The sequence below is a fragment of the Salmo trutta genome, chromosome 22 (assembly GCF_901001165.1).
Source record: "Salmo trutta chromosome 22, fSalTru1.1, whole genome shotgun sequence".
In the NCBI taxonomy this organism is placed as follows: domain Eukaryota; kingdom Metazoa; phylum Chordata; class Actinopteri; order Salmoniformes; family Salmonidae; genus Salmo; species Salmo trutta.
Genome location: NC_042978.1, coordinates 46,492,732 through 46,510,666, shown reverse-complemented (window position 1 = coordinate 46,510,666; position 17,935 = coordinate 46,492,732). Strand labels below are relative to the sequence as shown.

At 39.5% G+C, this 17,935-nt stretch overlaps 1 protein-coding gene across 2 annotated transcripts; it reads left to right on the top strand.

Annotated features, from left to right (window-relative positions):
- Positions 1-11,967: 11,967 nt before the first annotated feature.
- On the top strand, positions 11,968-16,779 carry LOC115158836 (torsin-1A-interacting protein 2). 2 transcript variants are annotated; one of them, XM_029708193.1, is made up of 8 exons: positions 11,968-12,166; positions 12,666-12,761; positions 12,861-13,040; positions 13,507-13,668; positions 13,771-13,914; positions 13,990-14,112; positions 14,206-14,256; positions 14,380-16,779. In XM_029708193.1, the coding sequence occupies exons 1-8, from the start codon at positions 12,097-12,099 to the stop codon at positions 15,177-15,179; spliced, it is 1,626 nt and encodes a 541-aa protein (XP_029564053.1). In that variant the 5' UTR covers positions 11,968-12,096; the 3' UTR covers positions 15,180-16,779. The 2 variants fall into 2 exon arrangements, with proteins under 2 accessions (XP_029564053.1, XP_029564052.1); XM_029708192.1 differs by having other exon boundaries at positions 11,969-12,166; positions 12,663-12,761.
- The last annotated feature ends 1,156 nt before the right edge of the window (positions 16,780-17,935 follow it).

Sequence of the window (17,935 nt, the reverse complement as noted above, 5' to 3'; positions counted from 1 at the left end):
TCATGCTGAAACGTGAGGTGATGTCGATGGATGAATTGCACGTCAATGGGCCTCAGGATCTTGTCACGGTATCTCTGTGCCATCGATAAAATGCAATTGTGTTTGTTTTCCGTAGGTTATGCCTGCCCATACCATAACCCCACCAACCCCCATGGAGCAGTCTGTTCACAACGTTGACGTCAGCAAATCCACTCACCCACACGACACCATACACACTGTCTGCCATATTCCCAGTACAATTGAAACTGGGATTCATCAGTGAAAAGCACACTTGTCTAGCAGGCCAGGAAGGTGAGCATCTGCTCACTGAAGTCGGTTACGATGCCGATCGGCAGTCAGGTCAAGACCCTGGTGAGGACGATGAGCACCCAAATGAGCTTCCCTGAGACGGTTTCGTACAGAAATGAATTGGTTGTGGAAACCCAGAGTTTCATCATCTGTCCGTGTGTGCACCCCCCACCAAAAAAAAAATATATATATTTATTATTATTATTATATATATACACAGTACCAGTCAAATGTTTGGACACACCTACTCATTCAAGGGTTTTTCTTTATTTTTTACTATTTTCTACATTGCAGACTAATAGTGAAGACATCAAAACTATGAAATCACACATGTAATCCTCTTGTCATGTTAGTCATTGCATACCTTAGAGAGCTATTTATAACTTGCCAGAAATATCCAGATCAACTAGCCCATTTCAGCTTATGTTTATTTAGGTTTTTTAGCCCATAGATATTGTTGTAATTTCTTTGGCACTCAAATAGCACATGAATACACATTACGCATGTAAAAATGTATAGAACTGCAAGAAAATTTGCTTTAAAACTGCAACATTTTCTTTGCAGCCCATGACAAAATGTGTCAAATTGCAGGAAATAAGCTTTAAACCTGCAAAATTCTCTCCACCAACAATAGGGGTGTGAACAGTTTGTGTCATGAACAGTGCTTGTGCCCATAGATGTAGCTGTGGCGCGGGGGGATGCTCTCCATTGCTGGAATGAGGACCCGAATGAAAGTTTGCGATCCCCTGAGCTATATATAGTTTTATTTTTTATTTTTATTATGAACACAACAAATACAACAAAAAAACTGAAATATACAAACAAGAGTACAAAACCTAACAGACAGGGGTATTACATATCAAGATTCATTTTCAATTTGTTAAATACTTTTATGGTGCGTATTGCTTTTTTGTTTTTACATTTACTGATCATTTCAAAATAATATTTCAATTCTATCTTAAATAATGTGAAAGGGGGGTTGTTCTCTGCCCACTTCATTTTATGGACAAAGAATCTTCCATGAAAGATAAACAAATGAACAATGAAAGTTAAATCAGGGTCCATATCATTTGATTAAAAATAAAACATAATATCAGAGTCTCTCAGATTAACATTAATAGTTGTTTATTTTAAAATAAAATCTTCTAACTCACACCAAAATCTTCTGACATAAGAACAGTCCCAAAATAAATGGTCAAGAGTCTCTGGGTCACAATCACAAAATACATATTTGTTATCAATAGCTATTTTAAATCGGTGTATAATAAAGGTCTTTACAGGGTAGATTCTATGAATGAGTTTGTATGATAATTCTTTCACCTTATTAGATATACAATATTTACCAGATAACAACAAAACTTTCTTCCAGTTCACTTGTCCTCGGGCTGCATTCCAGTACATTTTAGCAGAGGGAATAGTAACATATTGACATAGTTTCCTTATATACATGTTATTACATTTATAGTTTAAAATGACAATTCCTTCTAATTGTATTGAGGCTACAAAATCCTCAACAGTTGCACTTGGAGTATTGTTATATTCTCCTAAAAGAAGAATAGCACTTTTAGGGACAGCTCTAACAACCATTTGATACTCCTCAGGAGTGAATGTAACATTGTGTGTTCTAATAAATTCTGGATAATCGTATAGTTGTCCATCATTGTTCAGTAATTGTTTAACCCAAATAATGAAACCAGTTTTGGAAAAACAAAGACTTGTTTTTGTATTTTATGTCTTTATTATTCCAGATTGTATACCTATGAGGGGAAAAATTGTGTTTGTACATGAGGGTCCAAGTTAGAAGTACTTGTTTATGAAAGTTTGCAAGCTTAATAGGGATTTTACCCAAATCAAAGTTGCATTTGAGTAAGAATTCTAGACCACCAATTTGTTGGAATATTAAATTAGGGATGATATTCCAGATGCAATCCTTATTTCTTAAATAAATAAATATTATATTAGAGGTTATAAAATAAAGCTATCTTCCATAATGTGCTCATTGTAGTCTATCTAGTCCAATACTAGTCGAATATTATTACATATATGTCTGCCCTTCATAAAACCAGACTGGGTATCCTCAATGATTTGGTCAAGACCTTTTTTAAGTCTTTCTGTAAAGACAGATGCAAGTATCTTTCCATCATTGTTCATTAATGTGATTGGTCTCCAATTTTCTAACATCATAGAATCTTTGTTTGGTTTGGGTATTACAGAAATGAGGCCCTGTGTCATAGAAACAGGCAGGACCCCTAAATCAATTGCCTCCTTAAAAACATTAAATATAAATTCAATAATATCCTCCTGAAAATATTTATAGAATTCACTGTTAATGCCATCATTTCCTGGAGATTCGTTCTCTTTAACTTGCTGATAATTTTTTTTATTTAATTAATAGAAATAATTTCATCACAAGACTTTTGGAAGTCTTCATCTATACATTTTGCACAGTCTTTGACAGTCTAGAAAGGCAGATATGTCACTAGTAGGACAGGCATTACTGGTATAAAGGTTACCATAGAATTTCAAAACATGTTTTGAAATATCTTTGGGGTTTTCATTTTCTTTGCCATCTATATTGAGCTTATGAATAGATGTCAATTCAGAATTCTTTCTTTCTAAATTGTAAAAGTATTTTGTGTTTTTTTCACCTTCCTCCAACCATCTCCTTCTTGATCTTACAAATGCTCCTTTTGCTCTCTCTTCATACATTCGGTCCATTTCTAGTAGTAAAGAGAATAACTGACCCTTTCCTTCTTCATCAAGGTCCTCCATAGAGATTAGAGAAAGTATTTCCTTAACAAGTTTATCTTCCCTCAATCTTTTAAGTTCAACAATTTCTTTACCTCTCTTCATGGCTGTTTGTCTTATTTCATACTTCATTAATTCCCAATATTTCCCATAAGACTTAAATAGTTGGGCTTTCCTCCAATTGTCTTGTATAATATCTTTGGCATCCATCTTGAAATGATCCTCTTCCAACAGTCTACTATTGAGTTTCCAATAACTCCGATTCGGTTTAACTTCAGATCCATTAATATTTAAAGATAAGAATATAACTTTATGATCAGTAAGAATTGATGGTTCAATTGATACCTTGACTACGGAATTATCTAATGAATTAGAAATCAACCAGAAGTCAATTCTTGACTGTCTGAACATGTCATTGTTACTCCAAGTGAATTCCTTTTTATCAGGATATTTAGATCTCCAAATATCGACTAATCCAAGACCAAGACATAGGTTATTAAACTCAGGCTTAACTATGCAGGATCTGTTAGGAGGGGGATATCTGTCAATCATCACATTAGATACAGAATTAAAATCTCCACCTAAGATAATTTTGATACCCTGAAATACACCTATAACTATATTAATTTCTTCTTCAAATTCTTGAAATAATATCCTGTTGTTTGGTTTGTTGTTGGATGCATAAATATTCCCTAATAAAACATTTCACTGTTTAAATGTACTGTTAACATTAACCAACGTCCAGAGTGGTGAGTCTTACTACTGATGACCTTCCCTTTAAATGCACCTCTTAAAACTGCTACACCTGCAGAGTGGTGAGTCTTACTACTGATGACCTTCCCTTTAAACGCACCTCTTAAAACTGCTACACCTGCAGAGTGGTTGTTGCCATATGATAACCAGATATCGTTACCCCATTGATTTTTCCAAAAAGATAGATCGGAAGAACAAGCATGAGTCTCTTGTAAAAAGTAAAAGTCTGCATTAAACCGTTTGCAATACAGGAAAATAGCCTTATGCTTGAGTAAATTACGAATACCCCTGACATTAATTGAACAAAGAGCTAAAGACATAAACTTCAACCAACAACCTTGTTATGCTAATATAAACTTTTCCTAAGGATATGTAACTCAAAAGGATTTGCATTCCATTATTAACCTCTCCAACAACAAAAAAACTAAAGAAATATTGGTCATAAAATTACCAAAGTATTGTTACTCCCACAAGGGGGAGACATTGTGTAGACTTTACAATAAGCAGTTATTCACCTATAGCAAGTGTTTAGTTACCAGTTTTCAGGTCAGCCTTTTCTCATTCAAGTGTTTGTGTACATTTTTATAATAAAAGGCTGCTTTTCACCTAGTAATCAGTTTTTTGGCCTGACAGTTCTGTCCGAGTTAGACTCTGGCTCTCTCTCAAATATTCTGATTTGGCCGCATTTCTTTCCCATCGATGATCACTCTTGCACCGATAAAAAAATGCAGTTTTCCCTGCCTTTTTAGCTGCAGCCACCATCGGCCACAGTTTCTCTCTTGTCACTTTGTCTGCTGAGGTCAGATCCTCCGTGAACCTCAATTTTTGTTTGATGAGGAATTCACAATTCTTTGCTCGCCTCCAAAGAAGATCCCGTGTAGATCTGTTGGTGAACCGGATGATGGTTGTCCTCGGTCTCATGTCTTGATCCTTAAGTCTTCCCAAACGATGGACGATGTCTACATTTTCCTGAAGTTTGGCTTTTGATTCGGGAATGACAGCTCCACAGATGTCAACAACTCTGCATTTGATGTCCTCACCTGCCTGCTCTGGAATTCCATGGAGCCTCAGGTTCCACCTGCGCTGGTATCTCTCCGCCTCATTCACCTTTTGCTCGAGTTCAGCCACCTTCTTTTCATTTTCCTGGCAGATAACTTCCACTTTCTTCACGTCACTTTTGAGGGTTTTCACTTCTCCAAAGATAAAGTCAACAGATTTTTTAATGGCCTCAATTTTCATCGTATTCTCACTAACCATGACCTCCAAGCCATTTGCCCTTTCATCTATCTTTGCTGTCAAAAGCATTACAATATTGTTTTGCATCTCTGTATATAGGTTTCCACTAACTGTTTCTGCTAACTTGTCTAGATACACACCCACAAGTCAAAATTGGATATATCGTAAAAATATAAAACCAAAAATATGCTCTCTCTTCATTAGTAGTCATTAAAAGTATTCACATGGTCCTCATTAATTAGCTTAACCGGCGCTAATGTTACTCATTAATTAGCTTGTTGAAGCTATATATCTAGCTAAGAATTTAGTGTTTCAATTTAATTCGTTATGAGTTAGCTAGTAGCTAGCTAAGTTAATGGTTAACCGGTCAAAAATGTTGAAGTTGGCGGTCAGATATAGAGATAACTATATATATATATTATTGTCACTCACTAAACTCCTTTTCTCACCTTCGCCAGCAGTTACTGTAGAGTTGACACCAACAGATCCGCTGAAGAGGAGGAGGGAAGAGAACAAGATCCCATCCTCACCTGTCAATGGCCAAAAGCAGAGTTGCAAAGAAAAATACATATCTCAGACTGGCCTATAAAAATAAAAGATTAAGACGGGCAAAAGAACACAGACTGGACAGAGGAACTCTGCCTAGAAGGCCAGCATCCCAGAGTCGCCTCTTCACTGTTGACGTTGAGACTGGTGTTTTGCGGGTACTATTTAATGAAGCTGCCAGTTGAGGATTTGTGAGGCATCTGTTTCTCAAACTAGACACTAATGTACTTGTCCTGTTGCTCAGTTGTGTACCAGCCTCATTCCTCTTTTTATTCTGGTCAGGGGCAGTTTGCACTGTTCTGTGAAGGGATTAGTACACAGGGTTGTTTGAGATCTTCAGTTCCTTGGCAATTTCTCGCATGGAATGGCCTTCATTTCTCAGAACAAGAATAGACTGACAAGTTTCAGAAGAAAGTTATTTGTTTCTGGCCATTTTGAGACTGTAATCGAACTCACAATTGCTGATGCTCCAGATACTCAACTTGTTACATGGATGGAAGCTACAATCTATCTTCAATATTAAAGCTGATCCACCCCCTAAAAAAAAATAAACAAATGAAATAAAATAAACTGTTTATCCCTGAATAAAACCTACTGTATCTTGTGGAATAACAGAACAACAGACAAGCTTCCAAGGCAGTTACCGAAAGGGAATTTTTCTCAACTGACATCCTATGGTAACGTTATCATAACCTCATTTAACTTTGTGACTCTTGTACATTTCGTGATATCACGCACCGTGACAGCCCTATTCTCGTCCACCAGTTGACTCTTTCTCTAGCAGTTATCCTGTGGGTAAGGTTATGGCAGCCCTTCCTCCAGAACCAGTTTTCAGGGATAGGGGACTTTCAATGGTAGAGGTTAAAACTGACCTTGGTGTTAGCACACAGTAGAAACAATAGCTGTTCTCATGAAGTGGCATAAGATGTTTCCTTTTGATAAAGCAAAATAAAGAGAAACATGCTGATGTTGGAGGAGAAAGACATTTTAATAAAACAAGACCTCCACTTTGTATAAAACGATTCTCTGGTCAATATATTTCTGCTCCACTGGTTTAAAGAGATACATATTTATTACAAAACAAAAATACCTGTCCTTCACTGAGAGAAGGGGTCAGAGGTTATATTAGTGTCCGCACCATAGACCGTATTGGAAACAGGGGGATGGAAATGTTTTATTTATTCAACAAGCGTTTCCCAGAAATGACTTTAGTCTGGAATGTTCTTTGTTAAAAACTTCCTCCTAACCTCTGTGTAGAGTGTTGATTAACTACCCAGGAGACTTTCTATCTTATAGTCACACCCTGATATAACCCCCCCAGATATGGAATGACAAACTCCTGTCTCTTCCTTGCAGGACATACGTCAGGTTTGATATGCTTGATAGAGGGGATCTCCAGCTTTCCTTGTCAGTAAGGCTGTTTCCCTGTTAATTAGGCTGTTGAAGTAATGTCATGATAGATTAATATATTAAATCTACTCATTTACCTCAGATCTCAAAAGAGTGTTTTAGTTGTTTTGTCTGACCATGAAACAAGCCAAACAGATATGTCAAGTTACTCCTTTTCCTGTTAATTAAAATTAGGCCAGACAAAAAATGTATATTATTTCCATATTTTTATACTTAAATTATGAAAAATGCTAATCTGTAACATCTGGAAGATTAGCATTTGTAGACAAGAGTTTTAACTATTATTTATTTTTTACTAAATTGCCAAAAAGTTGAACAAAATCACAGCCATTGTTATTCTGTTTGTTATATCAGTCAATCCCTGTCTATTGTATTGTTTTGTTTTGTCTTTGGATTAGAGTATCAAAGGTAGAATCCACAAATGTTCAACACAGGCAGACAACTGATTGTGTGTATGTTTGGGTCAGTGGAGTCTCCTTAGAGGAGAAAGGGGAGGACCATCCTCCTCACTGAATTTCGTAAATGTATTGCCACCGGGGACCACTGGTGTAACTGCTAAACTGCTTTCTGACTGTATTCTGTACTGTATGATTGGTAGCGGGTTTACTAATGTGTTAGTTCTAGTAGCTATGTTGACTATGATGTGACAACGATGTAGGCTGTGTGTAGCGGTTATGGTGGTCATAATATGGTTTGGCTTGGAGAGCTTTTTTTGCCTGGTCACAGACAGCTGATGTGTTGTGCACTGAAGTACACAAGCGAAGGGAAAGGTGATAGGAGGAGAGCACTTAGATAGTTGTGAGAAGGAATTATAAATACAACGAGCAAAGTGATCATGCTGTTTTGAAAAGTGAACTGTGTATTCATTCCGCTGATTCTGTTTAAAAACCTTTCTTCAATGGAAGCAAACGGAACGTGATAAAATACATTATACTTATATTAAATATTAGGCTACTTATTCATATCGCATGCATGACTTTTCAAACTCAATGAAAGACCAGTGATCTACATAGTGTTGAGTAAAGCCAATTTGACAAGGGGAGCTCTAGAAAGATGCCTGAGTTTCCGAGTTGGATGACCATTCGCAACGATTTTCCCCAGTCGTTTCAGTTCTATATTGAACAAAAATATAAACGCAATATGTAAAGTATTTGTCTCATGTTTCATGAGCTGAAATTAAAGATCCCTGAAATGTTCCCTAATTTTTTTTTAAAGGCACATATAACCTATATATCAATACATACACACAAACAATCCATGTCAAATAGGGGAGAGGTGTTTTTTGAAACTATATTTGCATACACACAGCATATTTGCATAGTATTTATATCAGCCCTCTGATTACAATGAAGAGCAAGACATGCCGCTCTGTTCTTGGCCAGCTGGAGTACACATTGGATTACTTAATGGAGAAAAAAATCTATATTTTAATAACGGAGCATTTTCTACATTCAAACTGAACCTCTGCAACTGGACACTGACATTTTGAGAGTCCGGTTTCCCCAAATTGAGGACGAAGACCTCATCGCTAAGGTTGGTCGAAAATTCTATGTGCTACACCAAGCAGTACCTATCCTGTAACTCCCAGTAATATATACCACAAATCTTTGGTTAAATCACATTATCTGATGTACCAACCTGTAACTAATAGAACTGGTGGTCATGATGAAATTGCCATTCACAAAGAAACATACAGTAAGACAACACAGTATGATCAGTGTAGTAAAGTTCAGGGAATACGTGTAAAGATGTGGAAGGAGTGTTATCGTGATCTAGCTGCCATTCATGAGTCATCTGCTTGAAATCTAGCATAATGTCTAATCCCGAGAGAAAGAGAGAGAGATACAGAGAGATACAGAGAGAGAGAGATACAGTTCACGGGATACAATTCCGCTACAATGACACACGAAGGCAAAGGAATTCTGTTTCTGTATCGTGAATCAACTAGAAATCGAGGATGAAGCCCAGGCACCACACTGTATTGTCTGCGACACAAAAAAATATAATAAATTATACTCTATTGTACTTTGTGAACAACAGTTGAACTGTGCCAGCATAACATAAACATTATAGTAGACTAGATGAACATGCATACATGGGCACAGGCACAGAGATTACATTTACAACAATATTTAGCCTATTAGAAAGAAATGTGGCATAACCCTCAAACTTTGCACAGTGACCAGACTGTACAAATGTACCTAGGTAGGTCAGCAGACAGTATCTACCTACAGCCATGTCTATTAGGCATGCTTAGGCAAATATTTGTGTAATAAAACCAGCTTCAGTTTCAGAGATTTACAACAATAAATTGTTGTATTATTGTTTCTTATCACTGTTTGCTAGTAAACTTAGCTAGCTAGCTTGCTGGATATACATGTTATTTACATCTGTTTGGAATCCTATCTTGCGTCATGCCTATAATTTTGTGAGACTGAAATGCATCCACAATCATAATCATAACCAATGTCAACCCTCGTCAGTTATGTTACATAGCTAGCTAGTAAAATTATTTACAGTTGCTGATCTTACACGTTTGCTAACAAGTGACAAATGTGAGGCGTGGCGCATAACAAGTTAGCAAGCGCCAGGCTAACTAGCTAGCCATCTAGTTTGCTGGTAAACCTAGCATTAGGTAGCTGGTTGTAACATTGTAGCTTGCTGTTTAATAGCCATATCTACGACTAAAAAGAGAAGAGGTTTTACAATCGAGATACTAAAGATTTTTAGTCATAGATATGGCTACCGGTAGTTGTTTAGCTAACTTAGCTAGCTACCTAGCTAGCTATGTAGCTAAGTTAGCAAACACTGTGACACAGTAGTATGTTAGCAATACACAATATGGGTTTCAGTAGATAAACTAAAGTTAGCTAGATAGCTAGGCAGGTAGGTGGCTTGCAGGAAAAATAACTCACTTAGCTAGGCACCGTATTTGTCATCTGCCCTCTACAGCATTGACTGTAGCTGAGCTTCTAACATTAGCTAAATCCAACTCTTTGTTTCAAATTATCTTTGCTATATTCCGTTGGAAAGTCACCAAGTAGCTAATAGAACATAAAAAAATGCTCCATCGTCAAATTCGTGTTGATGAGAGGCGTCACTTGAAGCCATTGCGTCCGGTCAGTTCTTTCAGTTTTGCCCAAAGGATTGTGTTGTTCGTGTTCGCCTCCTTTTTAAAAAAAAGCCTGACTTGGGAGAGGGACGGGGCCAGAGCACGAAGCACCGCCCACCTCAAGTTCTAGTCTTTCAGAGACTGAACAAAATGTGTCTGCTTGTATATTTAGCAATGAATCCGCTGATAGAAACATCGCTGAAAGACATCCAAGGGCTCTATCGAACAAAGGAAAACCATATCTACACGCAGGAAAATCCTCATCAATACACCGGAAGCCGTCATAGGGTGTATAATTCAGCGAGCGAAGCCCAGACCTGCCTTCCTCCTGGGCCATTATGTGTGAAACACATCTCACTGTCCTAGAAATGCCTCGGACATGATGAAAACTGGCCCATATTCCTCCAGGGTGAAATTCCCCTTTAAGGATGCCGGGATATGAGAATGGCAAAAGAAAGCGTAATTAATTAGAACAAAGAAACTTACAAAAGTCTCCACAGCCTCAGAACAAGCAGTTAACCAAACAACCGTCTGAGCTCAAATACCCAGCTATATACTGTACATACATGGAGCCCTACCCAGCTTGCACTGAACCATTACTGCAGTTAAATTGAGGGTAGGCTACACAACTGGAAGTTCAGATAAATGCTTTCAAACATGATAACTATTGGTAAACAGTTTCACACAACATCAATGGCATAATAATAGCGCTCAATACATGATTCATTAACATGATAATCAATAGATACAGCACTAGGCCTTCCCTTTGAACTTGGCGGTTCACACACAACATTCTAAATACGAGCGCACAGAATTCTTGGGGACAAGAACAACAGGGCTACTCCACTCAATGTTTGACCTTTCAACGACCCCTAGAGACTTCATCATCCCCCAGCTCTTTCTTGAGTATCGGGAGCAGCCGCTCTGGAATCCTGTACATTCTCTGGTGAACTGGAGTGGGGTGTTTGAGTGGGATCTTGTGCTCCACCAGTGTGGTGTAACCTGGCGTGTCTGAAAACAGTTCAGGAGGAGAGATTTTTTATTTTTGTTTACCTTTATTTAACTAGGCAAATCAGTTAAGAACAAATTCTTATTTACACTGATGGCTTACCCCGACCAAATCCTCCCCTAACCCGGACGATGCTGGGCCAATTGTGTGCCGCCCTATGAGACTCCCGATCACGGCCGGTTGTGATACAGCCCGGGATCGAACCAGGGTCTGTAGTGACGCCTCTAGCACTGAGATGCAGTGCCTTAGACTGCTGAGCCACTCAATGTGAGCTATTGCTATGCTTCCTGTTCTTAAAGGGATACTTCAGGATTTTGTCAATGAAGTCCTTTATCTACTTCCCCCAGAGTCAAATGAACCCGTGGATTCCATTTTTATGTATTTTTCTTGGGAGTTTGAAGGAGATTGCTAACTAGCGTTAGCGCAATTGCTGACTAGTTTCCTTCATACTGGATGCAGATACATAAAAATGGTATCCATGAGTTCATCTGACTCTTGGGAAGTAGATAAAGGACTTAATTGCCAAAATCCCAAAGTATCCCTTAAAATTTCTGTTTTGTACACAGATTCGAACAACTGTAAATACAATTTTTGGCTTATTGAAAATATATTTAACACCGATTTACATAGTACCGTGGTTCCCAAACTGTGGGGCCGAGGAGTCGGCAGGGGGCCCCTTTAACAGCATTATTTGCATTTCTATAGTGTTATGAACATACCCACTGTATCGTATTCCTCAGATAAATACCAGCTTTGAATTTGCCCCTTGTTGCAGAGGAGCAATAACAAATGTGACAGATGTGGAGTCGCAGAATGACCGCTTATATCCGGAACATAGATTCGCCAGCTATGTGTTTCCAACGAAATCTGTTAGAACGTACAATTTATTTCCTGTTTTGTAAAAAACGGCCCATCCTAGGAAATGCGTTTGAGAAGTTGCACTATTAGGGTGAATATTTAATTTGCGCTATAAGGTATAATTTCGAGTGGAACCATGGATCCTGAGATTTTACAAAACAACTCTGCTCAACCAGCGAGGAGGTCGACAAGACAATCGATGAAAGGTTTGTCAGCCAGAAAGCTACTCTAATCCTATCTGCCTAACCGAGCTAGCAAGCTAACTAGCCTTCCGTTTCCTCTAGCTGTTTCCGCAAACTAGATAACACACCCACAAAGTCAAAATTGGCTATATCGTAAAAATGCATGAAAACAAACATTTGCTAGTTAACACGATGTTTTGACATGTTAGTTTGTTAGTTAACTTAGCTATATATTTATTATCAGTCATTAAAAGTATTAACATGGTCTTTAAAAAATATATATATTATTATTATTTTTTAGTATTAACATGGTCCTCATTAAATAGCCTAGCCGGAGCTAACGTTACTCATCCATTACAAACCTAGCCTTTCCAATTTAATTACTTATGAGTTAACTAGCTAAGTTAATGGTTAACCAGTCAAGAATTTGGAAGTCCGCAGTCAGATATATCCAGCTTGGATGTAACTTTTAGCTGACGTTATTGTCACTCACTAAACTCCTTTTGTCGCCCGTCGCCAGCAGTTACTTTAGAGTTGACACCCAGAGGTCCGCTGAAGAGGAAGAGGGAAGAGAACAAGATCCCGTCCACACCTGTCAATGGCTCCATGGAGGACGATGGTAAAAGTCAATGGGCTACTAGTCGTAAAGGCTTGTGGAGGTTAAACAGATGATTGAGATTGTAATACTTTATCTACTGCTTTCCTTTCCCAACTTAAGAGTCCCCTGGCAAGAAGACTAAGTCAGAGATTGGAGTGGCAGGGGATGGCAGTTGTGATGAGGATAAGATGGATGTCCAGGAGACCACTGGGGATGAAGATCTGGACTCTGAGCAGAACGAGGACCAGGAGATGAGTGCAGAGGAAGACTCCTCCCATCACAATGTCACACAGCATAAACGTGAGTTTAGGAGGACCGCATTACCGTTCACCCCGACCAAATTCACATATAGGAAACATAACTGATTCTTGATGCTTTTTTCTTAGCCCACGTAAAGGTGCAATATGCAAAAATCTCTCTGCCATTTCTTGTTTGCAAAAACTAGTTTGCCTAATTTCAGTTTGTGACAAAACAAGCAGTCATAGTGTAGAGAATCATTGTATCATCTAAACTGCTATGAAATATAATTTCAATAACCACAAATATTGTATATTCAGCTGTTTGAAACTGGTGTACAAAACCCAAAGTAAAAGAAAAAACTTAATTAATAGCGGGAAGCATAGAAATGCTTTCATTGCGAATGACAGATCTATAACTCACATTTCTATGTGAATTTGGTTGGTGTGCCGAAAAAGTTACATATTGCAGCTTTAATGGTGCATACTAGGCTTGATGATTTTCCTGTGGCTTACCCATTCTGTAACAGGTCCCTTTGATAAAACTTTGATGGGGAAAATGAATGTGAACGTACCGAAGACGGTCGGTGTTGGCTCCCAAGAGATTGTAGATCCCAGGTTGTACCTACTGAGTCGCAGTTCCATTCACACAACCGAGGAGCTGAAAACAGATCTATTCAAAACCAAGAGAAGTAGGACCTAATTTGAACCTCTAATCTTGACGATCTCTAAAGATCAGTGAATATCAAACTGATATTTTTCTCTAAAGGGCTTTTCATGTGTTTTGTTTTCAGTGGAAACGTCAAGAAGAGCTGCATCTGGTACCAAGCCTGCAACCCAACTCAGACCCCTGGAGAACCGACCAGAGGTTCTGACTTACAAGACTAGTAGCATGGCGGAGTACAGGGAGAAGATGCAGAGGAAAGACAAAATAACTGGTAAGATGACGGAGCTAATGTAGTTTTCCTAGTCAATCTAAAGTGTTGTGTATTTTAACACTGTTCTCCGTGTAGGATTGCCCAGCGCTAACCATCATAGCATGAGAAGTTACCCTACCTCTGAAGAGTCCTACACATCGAGCTGTCGGGTGAACAATATTCCTACTCGAAAACAAACTACCAAACTCAGAAAACAAGGTACCGTTATGTATACTGGTGCATTTTTATTGAGGAAGTAGTGTTTGACATTATTTCAGTATTATTTCAATATGAATATTTTTCTATTTTAAGATATTAAGAAATCAGCTGTTATCAAGGCAATTCCTGGGAAAGCTTTTGGGGGTAAGTTTAAAAAATATATTTTTTTTTTCTCCTTAAATTGTCCTAAAGTAGGAGGCATTTTAATATTATTTATATTTGCATTTGTTTCTGGAATTTAACATGGTCATCTTCTCATCCCTGCAGGGTGCATGTGGAAACTGTGTCAGGCTCTGGTGCTGCTTGTCTCTGGAGTTCTGGGCCTCCTGGCCTACCAGCACCTCCCACTGCCCCGCAGGCCTTCAGGGGGTGGAGACCATCCAGCCTGGCCTGTGAGAGAGGGGAAGTTTGTTTCTCAGTTATCTGCTCTGGAGGCCCTGTTCCCCGGGCAGCGCTCTGAGCTGTGGAGGAGGAGCAGGATCCACCTGGAGAGGCACCTCCAGACGGCCCGGCCCACGGAGCCAGTCAGCCTGATGCTGACAGCAGGCCGCAGGGGGGAGAAGACGCTGCACTGCCTTGCTCTGCGTCTGGCCTCCGCCTTCTCCTCTGCCCTCAACGCCTCCTCCGTCCACATCGACGGGGCCAGCAAGTCTGGCCAGGACAGCGACCAGGTCAAGCTGGACATCGACACCCAGCTGGGGAGAGCCTTCGAGGGGGACCAGCCTGTAGCCGTCATCCACCGCTTTGAGGAGCTGCCCCCGGGTTCCACGATCATATTCTACCGCTACTGTGACCACGAGAATGCAGCCTACAAAGAGGTGTTCCTGCTCTTCACTGTGCTGCTGCCTGAGGAGGATTTGGGGAAGGAGCTCAGTCTGAATGAGGTGGAGGAGAGGGTCCAGGATTATATTACGGACACCTTTGTGGAAAGTAACAGCTCAGACAAGCCTGGCTCCTTTAATCAGATGGACCGGGACAAGCTGAGTGGACTATGGAGCCGTATCTCCCACCTGGTCCTGCCGGTGGCAGTAGAGGAGAGCATAGAGCAGGGAGGATGCATGGACTGAACTGGCAGCTACAGGAGATGTCTGGCTAGGTAGGAGCAGGCTCGCTGGGCTCCTCTCCGTCTTTATGGGACTCTGGAGTAGGAGCAGGCTCGCTGGGCTTCTCTCCGTCTTTATGGGACTCTGGAGTAGCTGTGGCTCTGTAGCTGAGGGGTGATGGTGTGAAGACACACCGAGGTGCTCTGTGTCTCTCTGGGTTTTTTGGACTTCACAGGTGAACTCTAGGACCTAGAGGTGATATCTTCCAGAGGTCATATGCTCTTAATAGAGATTTCTATGCTGACAGATCCAAACCAACATTTAATATTCAGCCCAACTGCACTGTTTAGTTTTAACTGAGCTGTCCTCTCTTTCTGGTCCTCTGTCCTATCTCTGATAATTTCACAACTGCCAGCTGATGAAACCAGGAAGTCATTACAGAGTGAAGGTCTGGGTTGAGGACAACAGTTTGTTGTGGCTTGTTTTTATTTCAGACCCAAAGTTTGCTTTATAGAGAAGATGTACAGCATTGATTTTATATGACATCTATTGTTTCACGTTTTTCTTGTTTTGTCTTTTCTACTGTACTGAAAATGAAATCAATACCTTGTTTTTAATTGAAAAAAAGAAAGTCCTTTTGCTATTCAATTTAGTGTTTGTTGCTGCATGAAATTGAATCTGAGTTTAAATTCCAGGATTTCACCAGTGATCCATGCGTTGGTAAAATGACTGAAAACTGAGTTCCTTTTCTGCTGTTAAACGCTTATGTATACATATTTAAAAAATATAATTTCAATACCTCCATTCCCTGCATATTTGGCTGAAATGTCTTGCACTAATTCTCTGGCTTTACATTTTCAACCTACCAGCTCACCCTGAGGATTGGCAGACATGGAGACGGAAATAATCGTCATTTGGGATGCTGCATTAGGTTTGTCTCTATCTCGCTCTCTCTGTGTGTGTGTGTGTGTGTGTGTGTGTGTGTGTGTGTGTGTGTGTGTGTGTTTGTTATTGTGTAGTATTTGCTTAATGACAAATATTATTAAATTACTATATTGGAAATATTTTGAAATATTTGTTCAGTGGTAGTTCTATTTTTATAAGACAAGTTGGGTGGGGGGGGGGGGCTAAAGAGAAGAGATGTTGAATATGATATTTTCCACACTGAAATTCCAAGAATTATGGAAGAAGAGAGAATTTATCAGATTCTTACTGCTATGATGCTTTTTTTTTGCTTTTTTTTCTCAAAATGCTTGAGTGTCTTAATGAAGTAAACAATTCTAGATTATTGCAGAATGTGTTGGCATAATTTAGCAGTATAATCTGAACTGATTGAAACAGTCAATCAAAAATGTATATTACATAACTGTTATTGCCAGTCAGACATTGTGCCTTTATAGAATATTTTAATTGGTGTTGATGAAGATGAATATTGAACCAAGTAATTCAACAACCTGTCCCAGCACCAACTATTTTCTTTCCACTGAGAAATATTTTCTAGTTTATGCTCTGCTGTTGTAACTAAGATATTTTGTATTGCTTTCACCTGAATAAGTATGTTCTCTTTGATTGTTTTGGTTTTCCTATAATAATAAAATATTTTAATTGTTGCTTATTGACTTTACTAATCTGAGGGGGATTTGTTTTTCTTAGCTTGAGGAACAAAGTTCATGATACAATTATTCACATGTTATCCACAGGGATGCACTTCCAAGAGCATTACTAATGGTCTTTTTGCAGGAAGTCTCTTGATTTATATTATCTGTGGCCAATTGGTAATGGTAATGATGGCCTATTGTTAGAATCGCTCACTGAGGGTTGAGTGTCAAAAGGAAGAGCTGAATGTCAAATGTGTGGACTCTTGAACAGTGACATCGGTAGGGGGAAAAAACTGTCTAGCCCTGAATAAAACCTACTGTATCTTGTGGAATAACAGAACAACAGACAAGCTTCCAAGGCAGTTACCGAAAGGGAATTTTTCTCAACTGACATCCTATGGTAACGTTATCATAACCTCATTTAACTTTGTGACTCTTGTACATTTCGTGATATCACGCACCGTGACAGCCCTATTCTCGTCCACCAGTTGACTCTTTCTCTAGCAGTTATCCTGTGGGTAAGGTTATGGCAGCCCTTCCTCCAGAACCAATCTTTGGGAACAGGAGACTTTCAATGGTAGAGGTTAAAACTAAACTTGGTGGGGCCTTCCGAGTGGCGCAGCGGTCTAAGGCACTGCATCGCAGTGTTGTGCCCTCACTACAGCCTGGGATTCGATCCCAGGCTATGTCAGAACCGGCCGTGACTGAGAGTCCCATAGGGCGGTGCACAATTGGCCCTGCATCGTCCAGGTTAAGGGAGCGTTTTCCCTTGGTTCATCGCCCTCTAGCGACTCCTTGTGGCGGGCCGGGTGCCTGCAGGCTGACTTCAGTTGTCAGTTGAACGGTGTTTCCTCCGACACATTGGTGCGGCTGGCATCCAAGTCAAGCGAGCGGGTGTTAAGAAGCATGGCTTGGTGGGTCATGTTTCGGAGGATGCATGACTCGGCCTTCCCCTCTCCCGAGCCCATTGAGGAGTTGCCACAATGAGACAATATCACAAAAGGGTTAAAAAAAACTGACCTTGGTGTTAGCACACAGTAGAAACAATAGCTGTTCTCATGAAGTGGCATAAGATGTTTCCTTTTGATAAAGCAAAATAAAGAGAAACATGCTGATGTTGGAGGAGAAAGACATTTTAATAAAACAAGACCTCCACTTTGTATAAAACGATTCTCTGGTCAA

Excerpts from the sequence above, each read along its gene's own strand:
- LOC115158836 (XM_029708192.1), top strand. The coding sequence starts at position 12,097 with ATGGATCCTGAGATTTTACAAAACAACTCTGCTCAACCAGCGAGGAGG. Across the intron at positions 13,915-13,989 it reads GAGGAAAGACAAAATAACTG|GATTGCCCAGCGCTAACCAT; the intron begins GTAAGATGACGG and ends TTCTCCGTGTAG. Across the intron at positions 14,113-14,205 it reads TACCAAACTCAGAAAACAAG|ATATTAAGAAATCAGCTGTT; the intron begins GTACCGTTATGT and ends TTCTATTTTAAG.